Source organism: Canis lupus, chromosome 18 (assembly GCF_003254725.2).
Source record: "Canis lupus dingo isolate Sandy chromosome 18, ASM325472v2, whole genome shotgun sequence".
NCBI lineage: Eukaryota > Metazoa > Chordata > Mammalia > Carnivora > Canidae > Canis > Canis lupus.
The window spans coordinates 44,021,088-44,035,755 of NC_064260.1; the positions used below are offsets into that span (position 1 = coordinate 44,021,088).

The following is a 14,668-nucleotide window of genomic DNA, read 5'->3' on the forward strand; positions in this document are numbered from 1 at the left end:
CGGCGTGCGGCCATACATCCTGTATCCCAGTCCTTCTAAAATCCCAGGCCGGGGAGCCAGGACCATGTGTGGCAGGACGTAATTCGGGAAGAGAAGCACGAGGCTGTGTTCCAGGATTGAGTTCGGGAAGGCTGGGAGCTCTTCCCCCACGAGATGCCCTGCTTGGGGCTGGGGAGACAAAGATTGGGGTTAGAAGTTTTGAGTGTAGGGTTAAGACACCACCAGTATCGGCAGAGAAAGGCAACGGGTCAAGAACACAGCACACACCCCTCCTGCAGTGGAACTTCCTTTATTGACAAGGAGGATACAAGGGCGAGACACGAAGTATCCCATGGGCGCCGCGGAGCAGCCCGTCAGAGGCAGGCACCTGCGGGCGTGGGCTGCGACCGGAGCCCGCCGCAGCATGACACGCCTTAGGCCACCCCCTCCCCCGAGGGTGGCTCCCGCAGAGGGCGCCAGGCCACCCTCACACTGCCCACCGGCTGCTCTTCCCTCCGACCACAATCTCATCCACGCCAACTTACCTGCAGGGTCGGAGAACTCCGGCAGCTCTAGTACCTGTGCTGGTAATACCGGGGGTTCAGGAAGCTTCCCAGACTTAAGCATGTCTAGTTCGGCCTGGAGTTCCCGGACCTTCTTCTTTAGGCGAATACAGTTAGGGCAAAAGGAGGTGGTGGGAAGCTCGTGAGGGTCGGAGGCAAGAGAGGCCTCGGCGGGACTGTCGGCCTTGAAGGATGAAGGCTCTTCTTCTTCATCCTCCAACGGGCCTGGCTCCTTGGAAGCCCCCTGGGGGATCTTCCAGTCCCCTTCCCCCTGGGTCCGGCTGACATTCTGCACGCCGTGCGACATGGTCATGGCACACCGACTGTATGCATCGTCCTGGTACTTGGGGACTTTCCTGATGACCAGCGAGGTGCTCAAAGCCAGCTGGTGCGCTTCCACCTTGGCGGATTCCAGTGATGCTTCCAGCACATCCTTGAAAATGAGGTCGATCTTCTTCTTCTTGGCCTGGGGGTGCGCATCCCCCTCGTCAAAGCCACGCTTGTACGGGCTTTTGCCCTGTCTCAACACGGGGAGCTGAATGGGACCCCTCAGGTCTTCTGGGTTATCCAGAGCCTGCTCAGACTTCTCCCTCTGCAACCTCTTCTCTCCTAGGAAGCAAAACCAGGCTGTGAGGAAGGGGGGAAGAGCCCCAAAGTGGAGAAACCAAAAGGAAACAGAGTGGGCCTCCTATTAGGAAGCCACTTGACACATCCCTCTGGGGGCTGGTCTTGTGGGGCAAGCATGACCGAAAGGCAGAGGCGAGTCACTTGGTGGATCCCGGGGTCTAGAGTGGGACCCGAAAAAAGTGGGAAGAATTCTCTAAAAAGACCATTTCAGGGGAGCCTGATGTATATGAGCTGCACATTCATAGGTGGAGGGAATGCTGGAGGGGAGGGCAAGTGGAAGTGCGGTCAGCCTAGAAGGTGACACCCCACCGGTCCAACTGGGCAGATGGAAACACACCTCAGAGCTCGGTGCATATGGATCCCCACCCTCCAGGCTTCTCGTCCAGTCCTGGCAATTGGATGATGGCTGCTTCGACTTGGTAAAAGGTACACAGGACACACCAGGTCTGCTCCTTCCTGCTCCCTGACTGCTCTCCAGACGGCAGGGCAAAGTCCAACCCATGACAACCATCCTAACTCTCCAGGACATCAGATGAAGAGATGCCCATGAGAGGAAGTGACCTGAATGTCTGTGGTCCTCCCTGACAACTAAGGCAGGAGGGAAAGGGAAGATGGGGCCCCTCGGGGGGCTGAGGGCTCCCGGGGGGCAGAGAAGGGAGCCCCCAACAAGATAAAAAGCAGTGCGTGACTATACTGACCCAACGCGTTCTTGAAATACAGCCGTGTTTCCTTACCTGATCATTCAAAGGACCTCCCCTTTTCTATCTCTTTCCATCAAATGACTGACTTCAAAAACATTGGTGACCTCCCAACAGTAATTTTAGCCTGATGCTTTAAAACGGCGGACATGGTTTCATCAACTGGGACAGAAGTGTGCTCCCTGGGGTGCCGATGCTAAAGGGGACCCTCAGAAGGTCCTGACAGCAGCCTGTGGGCCAGAAAATCTCAGAGGCTTCCTAGGTCAGGGCAGGGCCCTGCAAGATGACTCTGGGCAGTGACTTAGCCCAAATACACTTTGCAACTAGGCTTCCGAAAGCTGCATTAGCTAAAAACCTCTGAGTGAAGGCCAACGGATCTCGGGGAGCGATCCAGAAGTTCCAGGCTGTGACGGAGCCCTGGCTTCTTGCAGCTGATGAGGGGTGCTGGGCCCTGGGCCCTGTATGAATCCGGGTTTCCTACAGGTAACGGCACAAAAGGGGGTAACCTATTCAGGACACCCCTCTTCTGTCCTCACATGACTGTTTTGAGGAGCAATCTCATGTTCAAGGCCCCTGAAAGTCAGGTGGCTCTCACAGCCTACATTTCTATAATGGCTGAGGGGCAGAAAGGATGGAGATGAACGCTTGTAAAAAATGCAACGTGTTTGTATTACAGATCAGATATGACACTTGCCCATTCAGAATCTCTAAACATCGAGGGCCACCCTTTCACTGCTCCCGGACCAATCAGGCAGCAAAGAGCTGAGGATGTCGGGAGGTCAAGGCTACACATTCCCAGGGAGTCCTCAGGCCTCTCTGCTCAAAAGACAAGGTCATTCAGATTCCCTAGGATGAGTGGGAGACCTCTTTGGACTCAAGGCTTCCAGAAAAATCTAAGGGCCGATAAAGACCTTTAAAGTATCATTAAATTGATTTCAAAGCCTCCGTAAAAAAATGGGGAAAACACCATTGAATCAGTGACTCAATGTAGATCAAATAACATAAATTTTTTGAATACACGTATTAGATGCACCCTGTTCTTACAAGAACACCACCCAGGCATAATTTACACTGTCTTCAGGAAGCAGTTCTGGGCTCTGAGTAATAGCCCTACTTATGAAGGACTAATAATTCATGCTCTGGCCCTTCTCAGGGCTCCAGCCTCCAATTACAAAGAAACCTCCTTCCGCGCAAGAACTTCAGTGAGTGAGTGAAGGGATCCCCTTTCCAGAGCAGGGCTGGCACACCGATCTGAGCCTCCACTAACTATTCAGAATCTGCCAAAGCTACAGGCTAGAGACAGCTACACATCTAAAGGCCACAGAGCTCACCACTGCTCCCAAGAGCTTTAGGACCAAGCCTCACCACTGCTCTGGCCCCGCCCCACGGTGCCTTTCAGTTTCCTACTGCTCAGCCTTGCCAGGAACAGACCCTCCTTCCTCCTGCATCTTCACAGGTCTTCGTGGATTTCATTTCAAAGCTCTCTGCCACGCCTCCTTTGAACCACTCCTGAAAGCTCACTCCCTTCTCTGAGCATTCCCCTTGGGTCTCTGGGCTCTCTGAGGATTACTGCGGCTTCAGGTGCTTTGGAGAAGACCCTGGGGGTGAGGGGAAAGACATTACAAATCCAGAAGAATTCAAGAAGATTACGGCCAAGGGATGGAACCTGGGTCCTCAGATATGACTTCTCTCGGGTTTCTTTTCTTCTGGTGGTAGGATTCTTTTAGAGACTTCTTGGCTGTTTTCATTCATTTCTTCTTTTATCCGCTCGGCAAAGAATAATTGAGCACCTACTATGTATCAGACACATTTACAGAAGGCATCTTCAGAGGTCAAATGGAAACCGTGGCAATCTCATCATAGAAACATGCCTTCCCGAGTGAAATCAGAACCCCAGATCCGAAGAAGACAAGAGATGAGTATGTCTACTGGGTCTCCTCACTGCCCATCCGATCACAGATACCTTTTACCAAGTCAGGCAGCAGCTGTGCATTCAATGTCCATAATCTGCTTCATTCTGTTTTGTTTTTTAAAATAGCTTACTTGCAATGGGCCACCCCACCCCTGTTCATCTTCTCCACTCATACTCCACATGAAGATATATTTCCAACAAGTAGGTTGGTCCAGAATGTGATATGGTGGGGCTTGGGTCTAGCCCTGGTTCCTGGAACCACATGGACTCTGGGTATTTGAATATGTATTTTTTTAGTGCAAGGAAGGGCCCCCTGAAAGAAGGAGCCAGACTCGCCAGTTTGCCTTGGCCCGGCTGAGGATGGGGTAGGGAGGCAAAGGGCTAGGGCCTGGGGAATATTTTAAGCCACTTTCCAAAGATTCATTTAAATGGAGCCTGGATGAACATCTCATCTCCTGGGCACTATCCATCCCCTAAGGTCACCTTCCCACCTCCCTCCAGCCTCCTCCTTCTAATAGAGCTTGTTTGTTCACAGCATGTCATTAAGACTTACTAATGACAAGAAACTAGTTTCGTCAGGGAGGTCATGTAACACTACAGCTTATAGGTCAGATCCTGGGCTGAGACAGACATGGATGAGAAGCCCAGCGCTGCCCTTCCTAGCCATGTGACCCTGGGGGAGTCACTGGACATATCTGATGTCCCATTTCTACATTTGTGAGCTGGGGATCATAGTCCACATGGGACCATTAGAATTAGAAACTTACAGTTGAGGGCCTGCAGTGGTCAAGGTGGGCATTGTTCTGCACATATGACGTAGTGTTAGCTACAGCTGGGACAGTGGGACGTCATAGCATCTTTCCATCAGTTTGACTTGGGGAAAGAGGATCAATTTTGATTAAATTTATGCGCTTGCCTTTGGGGCCTCATCTCTCTCAATACTCTAAAATGTCTGTAACAGGGTTTCTGAGGGAGGAGAACACATGGGAGTGCCTGCTGCCCTGCCCAGAGCTGCTGCTCACACCTAGACCACCTGTCTCCACCCAAGTCCCTCTGGGTCTCCCCATGGCTGGTATGCTGCATTTCCCATCCGTCCTCTTAGGACGGCTTCCTCTTAGGAAGCTCCCAGAGAAGCATTTCCGGCCTCCCCTGTGTTCGGTGGCAGGTGTGGCCCTCACCTCGGGGGAGGCTGGGCACTCACCTCTGGCCAGATTATGGTGGATGGTCTCCTGGGACATGCTGTGCAGGCGCTTCATGTAGTCCTCGCTGTACCAGACCCGGAGCCGCTCCCCGGGCCGGATGTCCCGACACGCTCGGAAGTAGATGCGCTCGCTGTGCTGGAACGCCAGAAGGTTCTGCTCCCTCTCCTCCCGGGAGATGACCACGTACCTGGGGGCGAGGGGGACAGGTAAGAACGCACGGGCCACTCATCAGCGAGTGCCTGCTGGGGCCAGGCATGGTGCTGGGCAGGGGTTGGAGGTCAGAGGACCACCAGCAGGTGGCACGTGTCAAAGTGTAAGGACAGTTGTCTGTCCGAGACCAGTCCCTGGGCTCAACATCGCCGTTTTGTGTGACTTTGAGCAAATCTCCGAGCCTCTAAGTATCTGTTTTCTGAGACTAGACATGCTGCCCTGCCTACCTCCCAGGCTCTGGTAAATATAAAATTCAACACCAGATACAAACCGAAAACTTGAAAGATCGTGTCATTTATTCCTCACTAACTTTTAAGTGCAGGGGTTCCCAGACACCCGAAGGCCTCTGATGGTGCTAAGTGTGGGGTTCTTGGGCTCTTTCCAGTATTTCACAAAGCCCAGCAGAAATAACCCATGTGACAAGGATGCCCAAAAAGTCAATTAATAAATGCTAAAGATCAGTATCTTTAAAAAGTGGGTGTCCAATGCAGACAGAAGATAAAGGTAAATAAGGTGGGGCTTGCGTCTAGCCCTGGTTTCTGGAAGAACCAAGAAAAGGAAGAACCTGGAAGAGGTTAGCAGCCACTTGTTAATCTAAGTTATTTTAAGGTTAGGAAACTAAGACTTGAGAAGTAAGTGACTTGCCCAAGGTCACACAGCTAATAAATGGGAGGTGGAGCTTTGAGGTCTATGTTTTCACTAGAACTCAGCTCAACAATGCCCAGATAACCTTTAAAGTTCCGCCAAACCCTCAGGATCTCTCCCTTACCCAACTCTCCCTGAAATGACATTTCCAACATCCAACCTGCCACCTCCAAAAGACGAGATGGCGTAACACCTACAGAGATACAGAGGCATGTAGAACATAAGGACCAGAGGAAATTATTTGGAGTTTTAAAGATCTGTGCTATGCGAGCCTCTAGGTAACTTGCAGTCAAAAATAAACTTATTTCCTTATGCTATGCTTTGTCTCAAAAACCAGGGAAGAAACCAAAGTCTGTCTGACTGGCTTAACCCAAAAAATCGTCTTTGGAGCAGTCCAGGGTAAACAATAATTCACAGAAAAAAAAAATCCAAGTGGGTAATGAACAAATGAAAAGTATTCAGCATCACTAAGAAGAAACACAAGGATGCACATTGTCTCATTGGCACGGATTTCTCTCTCTCTTCTTTTTTAGTGATAATATCCATATTGGCTAGAAAAGCATCTCCCATCCTAATGGTAGAGAATAAACTGGCACGGCCCTTTGGGAAACAAAGGGGCGATATGGACTCGAACAAGTATTCGTACAGCCACGTTCAGAGCAGCAGGAGTCACAACAGTTAGGAGTGGAGGCACCCTGAGTGTCCACTAATGGGTAAATGGATAAACAGAACGTGGAACACACATACATTGCGTATCACTCGGCTTTGAAAAGGAAGCAAATTCTGATACATGCGATACCGTGAATCAACCTTGAAGACACACACGAAGTGAAATAAGCCAGTCACAAAAGGACAAATACCGTAAGGTTCCATTTATACGAGGTACTTATATGAGTAGTTAAATTCATAGAGACAGAAAGTAGAATGGTGGTGGCCCGGGGCCTGGATGGGGCCAGGGGAATGGGGAGTTAGCTGTTAATGGGTATCTTGCTGCAGTTGGGGAAGATAAAAAGAGCTCCGGAGATGGATGGTGGTGATGGTTGCCCAATGCGAATGAACTTAATGCGACCAAACTGTACCCTTAAAAAAAAAAAAAAAAAGTCGCTAAAATGGTAAATTTATGTGTGTTTTGTCACAAGTTTTGCAAAATTTCAAAAAGGACTGTAAGATGCAGACCAAGTAGACAAACTCTGCACACCACCACCCCGCCTGTATCATTGTGCAAAAACAAAAACATCGAAGCGTCTAATATTGGAGCGATGGTTTAGTAAACTGTGGTATATTCATACGATGGAGTGTTACTCATCTATAGAAAAACGTTTTCAAAGGATCTTTCATGACATGGGGAAAATGGTCCTGATAGAATGCAGAGTGAGAACAGTAGGGCTGGACACTATTTACCCTACGGTTCCAATCGTGCTTTAAAAACAAGCCTCAGTAAGCTACTCGAAGAAATACACCCATGTCTTACCACTGATTATCGTTACAGGTGGATGGATCTACTTTATCATCTTTTTCTGCATTTTCCAATTTTCCTTATAGCAATTACTACAGTTACCTCCCCCCACCCCACTGCCACCCCCTAAAAAAAAGACACACCCGAACGCCAATACCAGTATTGGTGGCAGGTCCTGGCGGCCAGCCGCATTGTGAATCTACATTCACCGAGCCTCAGGCACTGCAAGCTTGAGCACATCCTGCCCCTTGTGGTTGGGCACAGTCCCCTGTGACTCTGTTCTACTTGGCCCTGGAGGAGGCCATGACCTTCCAAGGGGGATCACTAGAGTCCCGGGACCACTACAGCTGTCAACAGCTGCAGCACAGACCCTGGGGTGGTGGGGATAAGGCCAAGTGGGTCAAGAGTCCCCACCCCCTTTGGGAGGAGCAACCATGAGCTCCACCCTGTGGCGGTCACACTTGCAAGGATGGGTGGTGCTTAGCTCCCCAGAACTTGCTTGGGTCTCTGAACTTAGCCTCAATGCATCTGTGCTTGTCCTGCTGACAAGCACATGAGCATTGGTCGCCCTGAGCTGGAGACGCTACTGTGATATCCATGACACCCAGTGACGCCGTTAACAAAGAACTCGGGGGTAGGAAAAGAGGACCCCTGGCCTAGTGAAGTCGTTCCGAACCACAATTTCCAAGTCACAACTCTCCAGCACAGGGGTCTGCATTTCTCCGGATCTGAGAGTCCTCCTGAATGTGCAAAATATTTTTCAGCCCCCAATTTAGTGAAAGCCTGGGATCTGACATCCAAAATTAATCACCCTGTGGTTAGCACAGAACTGGGGTAGATCCAAACTTTCCTACTCCCAGATTCGGACGGCAAACTATTCAATCACCTTCTCTCAAAAGAATCACTTGGAGCACAGAGCACAAGGAAAGAGACACTCTTCTCTCTCTCTCTCTCTCTTTTTTTTTTCTTGTGTTTAAGCAATCATTGAGCTCTAAAAGCTAGACTTACTTCCTCAGGCATTCAACTTTAGCAGCAAAAGAGATGAGGCACACGTAACTATCAGGGATTTCTTCAAAAGAGCAACTTCTAGACTACATCCGAAGGTTTAGACGGATTCAGGTCAATTTCCCTTTCTACCTCCTGGTGGTTTCCTGCCCAATAAGAATCAAGGTTTAGGAAGAGAACTCCAAATCTTTGCATTGATCACAATCCTCTAAGACAGATCAAAATTTGCTCAGCATCTGGTTGTATTTGGTTGTTTCGAAACTTGGCACTTGAAAAATGACATTTATGGCAACTCTCAGCAAATCGTAACAACCCGTCCGGTCAAGAGGTTTAATGGAGCCAGCTAAGCCCCAACACACATTACCTCAAAAGAGATCTCCTCTTTTAAGTATTTTGCAGGAACACCCCATGGTTTGATCCACTCCCAGAATCCTGTCTAGGATATTCTCTTTAGGAAGAGCAACTCCTGTCCTACTCCATGGCTGCAGACGAGCAAGCGCCCTCCCTGGGAGACAAGGCTTCTAGGGAGTGAACATCTCTCTATCTGTTGAGTTTCCAGGTCACCACTTCTTTGGAAAACAGGAACCGAGTATGTCAGAAGAAGGTAGAAAATGGCTAGCGCAGGCCACTCTATAAATGCTAGAGCTCATCTGATTGCTTTTCAAATCAGACCCACAGAGTTGGCAACCTTTGAAGCTATCAAGGGGGTGGATGGCCGTGGTGGTGATGGGGGGTGTTCTGGACTGGACGTTTCACGATGCTAATGGGTTGTTTTTATTTTGAACTCCTTGCGGACTTTGGGTACCGGGCAGATGAGCACTGAGACAACACTTCTGACACCTCACCCACTGTGCCTTATCAAACGCACCCTATTTTCTAGCTGGGTCAGGAAATGACTATCAGTTCTAACTGAAGAGAGAAAATAATCCACAGGGCATCCATTCTGTTGGAGTCGGGGCAGACAGAGGTCAGCCTCAGACGTTCCCACTCAGCGGGTATGTCTCCGATGGAAAGGAAACTGCACCCGTCACAGAGCCAGAAATGGGAAAGAGTGGCCGAGAAGAGGCTGGGCTTGGTTTTCTCATGAATTTAGGTCTCTGAGGTGGGCAGGTCTTCGGTTCATGCATCCATCCACCCACCAGATGGTCACCCGGCCTCTGACCGAACATCACCCACTCAGCCTTTCAAGAGGCCTTGGACCCTTGGGTGGGACTCCCCTTACGCTGAAATTGGCTCTGCGTTCACTTCCAACCAATGGCCCCAGTTTCGCCTTCCTGTTTTGACGTGCTAAACCCGCAAGCCCCACGGAAGCCAAGGAAAAGAAACTAAAAAAATTTCATCTGAAGTTCACAGGCTCTTCATCTCTCTGCCCCCTTTGCTTCCACTTGATCCCTTCCCTCCCCAGGACCAGAGCGGGGGGCCAGCCAGTTACTGCACGGCACCTAGACCTTGCTGGAGAAGATTCTGGGCCCAGTTTCAGTCTCTTTGCCTGTTGCAGAAATCAGACAAGTTTGATTTCCATGGCCGTGATTTTTGGCCAGGAACAGAAGAGGATGACCTGGATTCCGAGAGGTCAAAGGCGAGCTGGAACGTTCCAGAGGCGCTAGATCTTGGGGACTTCCTGCTTGGGAGGACCTCTCTGTGTGACTGGGAGAAAGCCAGGGCAACGCCCAGGTTGGGAGACCCCTTCTCTTCTCAGAAGACTCCCAAAGGGACCCAGAGGAACCGCTGTGGTTACTCTGAAAGCCTCAGATCTAGGTGGGCAGGGTCTTGCCTGTGACAGATCCCAGGATCAGTGGGGAGGCACCCAAAAAACAGTTCATGCCTCATAGTGGTCCCTGAAACACAGTGCCAAACGGATAGCCCCTGACCCTTCTGGGGTCTCCCGCCGGAAATGGGGATTTTTTTTCCAGGACCCCTAACTTCTTTTAGGGAATAAAAGGTAAAACTCACTTAGCAACATCCTGTTTTTGCTGTGCAGAGACTTTAAAAACGGCTGAACGGTTTCCTATGTGGTTGCTTCGCCTCACTCAGCTCATCGGTTCGGTTCTCTCCCTCGCCGGGCTAGCCAGCACGGTGCCCAATATACAGGGCATCCGAGCACTTTCGGAATCGGGAAATGCCAGGGGCACTGGAGCCCCTCTGGCCGGCATGCTTTCCCTCAGTCATCTAACCCCTGCTCTGGGGGCCTTGAGGTTTTCACAGGAAGCGAAGAAAGAGAATATACACCAAAGAAAGATCCTGGAGACTGGGTGCATTCCAAGTGTGAGATCAATTTCTTTTTATTGCCATCTTAACAAAAATACTTGGGAAGGCAATCTTTGATTCCAGCATTGGAGGGCAGGGGAATGCCAGGCAATAGTCAAGCCACTGGGCTGTCGGATGGGGGGGTGTTTGCTTTGGGGTAGCAGGAACCCCCAAAGAACCACAGAGTGGGGAGATGGAGCTGAGGACACCGGGACATTGCAGTTGTCCCCCATGCTCTCTACATGGGACAAAGCGTGGTCTGGGTTTAGAAGCAGCACTCCTGGAACAGCCACAGCAGGGCACTGGGTAGAGCTGTCCTCCCAGCCCCCACCACGGCTCTAGGGGGGGCAGACGTGGGAGACAGGAGGGCTGGGGGAGGACAGCTTCTGCTGGGGTCAGCCTCAGGCCAGGGAGCAAAGAGGACACAGAGCTGAGCTATACCTGGGTCAGAGCGAAGCTGGCCACTGCCACCCCGCCTCCCTCCCTGCCTCCAGGAACCTGGCTGCCTCTGCACACTCCAAAATGAAACTTGAAGCTAGAGATGTGTGTAGCTAATGCATATGCAGCCCAAGCAAGCGGAGGCAAGGCATGCTGGAACTTGGATGGGACAGGAGCCCTGCTGGGTTCTTCCAGAAGCCAGAGGAGGAGTCATCACCTCGTGGGTGCCGAGGCTGTGGTCCTGGCTCTCCCCAGCGCCCTGGCTGTCAGCCTTAGAGCCAGGGCAGGGTGGGGGACTCACCTCCTACACGCTGCTATTGCCTCCCACGGGCTGAGGCCAGGAGCCAACACCCCTCCCAACTCCAGATCTGGCCTCTGACAGGGGAGCTGGACAAATCCACAGACCCGGCTTCCGGTCCTGCCCCCCCACCCCCACCCTGCGACTAACTGTTGTGTCATCTGTCATCTATGAAATGCAAGTGATGGTGGTGACAGTAATACCCGGCTGGGCTGCCTCTCCAGCTGTCCTGAGAACCCACTGAGATCACACATCTGCAAATGCAGGGAAAGCATAAGGTGCTCTAAGAACGCCAGGGCAATCTTCTCCTTCCTCCGACGCCATCCCATTCTTCTCCCCATTCCACGAGAGGCAAGCACAGCAGCTGAGCACACGCACCGCAAGGGCAAGCGGAAGGCCAAGGCAGGGGCACCACCCGCCGTGCTCGGAGCCCTAGGGAAGGGGAGGACGGGCCCCTCCTGGAAGGACTGAGCTCCCCCTGCCCATCCTCAAGCTTCACCCGCTTCGGAAGCAGCAGAACCAGGGCATGGGAGGCGGCTGTGGCAGCCCTGAGGTTGGCAAGCAGGCTTCCATTCAGATGCTCCCCGCTCTTGCTCCCCTCTTCCCCACAAGGCCCGCCGCCGTGGGTGCCGACCGAGAGGAGGCCGCCGCTCCAGGGCCAGCAAGCATCAAGCAGGCAGCTTTCCCGCATCTTCAGCACCTGCCAAAGATGAGGGAGTGGGGCTCAATGCACACACTCTGTTGGAGCCCAGGGCCGCCGACCTGCACCTGGGGAGCAGATGGCGGTCTCCCCAAGATCCTACAAGGGTCATTGGTCCTGGACATGAGAGACTGGCTCCCATCTCGAGGCCAGGCACCCGTTCTCCACTTCTCTTCCTCCTGCTGTGGACTGGCTGCGTTAGAAATTGTGCTTTCTCTTCCGAGACCTGGTAGTCCGTGCAGGGGCTGGTGCCGGGGGAGCCTGCGGGGGCTCAGCTGGGGGCGCCTCGGCTTGAGGGGTCGAGCCCACGGGGGCAACCCCGCCTGGCCCCCGCTGAGATGCCTGAACCCCGTCTCGGATCTCTGTCAGCGTCTGGCACATCTGGCCGACGCGGCTGGTCAGCTCGGCCATGGTCTGGCCGATGGCGTGCATGCTGTTGGCCATGTCCCGGTGCACGGTCACCAGCTCCTGGCAAAACTGCTGGAACGCTTCAGTCTGCTGGACGTGGGCATGGAGGAGCTGCCAGTCAAGGCCTGGGCCGGGCGGGCTGGGGTGTGGCCGAGGGGTCCTGCAGGCGGCCTGGGCCTGGGCCGACGACCGGGGTAGGGCCTCTGGCTTGGGGCCCACCATCTCGGACTGGTCTGAGGAGGAGGAGGAGCGGACCAAGGTAGGCCTGGCCAGGTGGGCCTCTTCCTCCGCTGACCGCTGAAGGGGCACCCGCAGAGGCTGCCTCGAGGGCCCGGGTGCCTCCTCGTCTTCGTCATCTTGAAGGACAAGAAATAAAAAAGGGCAAATGGTTACCACGGAGAGAAAGGGTGCAGCCCTGGGCTCAGGCCTGCCCGCAGAGAAACACCTGCTCCCCACATCCCCGAGGCTCGCGGGCCAGGCGCCCCTGGGGAGGACTATGGGTGCAGCACTGCCCGGGCCCCCTTCCTCCTGCAGGGACAGCACCACTCTTGTGGGGGAGCCTGGGGACAGGGGATTGGAGACCAGGCCCAGTGTTGGCAGGTCCACCCGGTCTCTCCCTTCATCTCACTGTGACTCAGTTTTTCTGCAAAGATGATGCCTGCGCTGTCCACCTACCCGCCCCTTGCCCACCAAGCAGGGCTATCCAGGGCACTAAACAGAAGACCGGACAGGAAGGAGCTTGGTTGGCAAAGCCTAGAGTCGCACCTGCCCCAAGTTGCTCTGTGGTCCAGCCTCCCTGAGGCGGACTCTGACTCGCGGGGGCCACCTTGTGGCCTTGCAGGAATCTGCAGCTTTACGCCACGGGGGGGGGGGGGGCGGGGGGCGGGGCGGGGATGGTGCAGGAGTGGCCAGGCCGGGGGTGCAGGGCAGGAGAGCCGCCTCTGCAGCCAGCCCTGATGGCCCCCCGACCCCCAGGTGCCCCCCCACCCCCGGTAGACACATCGCTCTCACCCTCACACCGACTGCCAGTCCCAGGGAGGGGCCTAGCCCCTGTGCCCTTGGGCCTTGGCTCTCTTGTGAGCAAGGCTATGAGCTGATTCCCATGGCCGGAAAAAAATATATATACAGGTTCCCTGCCTGTACCAGAGGGGCTAAATTCAGAACCATCCTCCGCCCCACCCCCCCAGGAAGTGACAGAGGACAGACTCATCTTGCCCCCAGCCACAAGCATGCCTCCCCAGGGTTCCAGGGCCTCCCTTGGGCCCGCACGGGAAGAGCCCAGTCACTCATAACCGCACTTGGTGGGACAGCTGCCTCCCCCACCCCACCCCCTGGGGATCCCAGGACACCCATTCTGGCATGGCAGGGCTGGAAGGAGTAGGACGGGGGGAGGAGATGGTGCTCCTTCCCTTTCAGGGCCCCCTTCCACAGAGCCCCTGGCCTCGTGCTATAACAGCTGGTCGACTGGCTGGGAAAGGGGGGCTGGCCCAGCCTGCAGTGGAGGGGTCCTGGGCCCCCTGCCCAGCCCAGGTCACATTTGGTAACCTCATTACCTTCTGTCTTAGGGAGATGGAGGAGAGAGCAGGGCAGGATTCAGGGAATGGACTTCCCTGTGTTCTAGGCCCCCTTCTTTTTCTCAGAGCTGGGTGGAATCACCCTGAAACTTAACAAAACACTGCTTCACAGGGAGCTGGCCGACCAGAGTTGGCACACATGGGCTTGAGCCCTGGTTCCAGATCTAGCTCAGGGCCACCTCTGCTTCTGGGGCTCAGCAGCCTTGTCTCCATAGCAAGGAAGTCAGACTGGATGGTCTCTGCTCCTTTCTGAGTCCCCAAGAACTGACTCAGAATGGCCACCTGTCAGGAGCCCCAGCCAAACAGGAAATTAGCACAATCCCTATCCCAACGGCCAGGGCCAGGGGCCTCGGAAGGGAAGCAGGGGCTTTCTGAACCACCTTCCCCAGGCTGGCCAGTCGCTGACTTCCCTGGAGTCCTCCTGCCCTACTCCATCTCTCAGAGGCCAGACTCCCGTTGGGACCGTGGGCTGAGTGTGAAAGGTGTGTGTGTGTGCAGGAGCAACCGAAGGGGGTGCAGCTCCAGCACAGAAGGGCCTTGACTGCTCCCTGCTTCAGGTGGGCCCCAGCTGGAACCACAGCCCCAACTATAGCCCGCTGGGCCAGGAGATTCCGCAGTCAGGCCCCCAGCATCCAAGTCCATCCTGGGACACAGGAAGCCCAGGAGAAGGAGGCAGAAGAGAGGCGGAGGGGGACGTGGGGGCAGT

At 53.7% G+C, this 14,668-nt stretch overlaps 1 protein-coding gene across 6 annotated transcripts in view; it reads right to left on the reverse strand.

Moving 5' to 3' along the window:
* PRDM11 (PR/SET domain 11) overlaps positions 1-14,668 on the reverse strand; it is a 93,521-nt gene that overhangs the window by 9,566 nt on the left and 69,287 nt on the right. For 4 of the 6 annotated variants that reach the window (XM_025451951.3, XM_035701248.2, XM_049096218.1 and 1 more), the window contains exons 6-7: positions 4,981-5,168; positions 525-1,151 (exon numbers count right to left, since the gene is read on the reverse strand). In XM_025451951.3, the coding sequence (XP_025307736.1) occupies positions 525-1,151; positions 4,981-5,168 (815 nt within the window). Of the gene's footprint in view, positions 1-524; positions 1,152-4,980; positions 5,169-10,550; positions 12,745-14,668 lie in introns of those variants that run through there. The other 2 variants (XM_049096219.1, XM_035701249.2) reach the window with 2 other exon arrangements.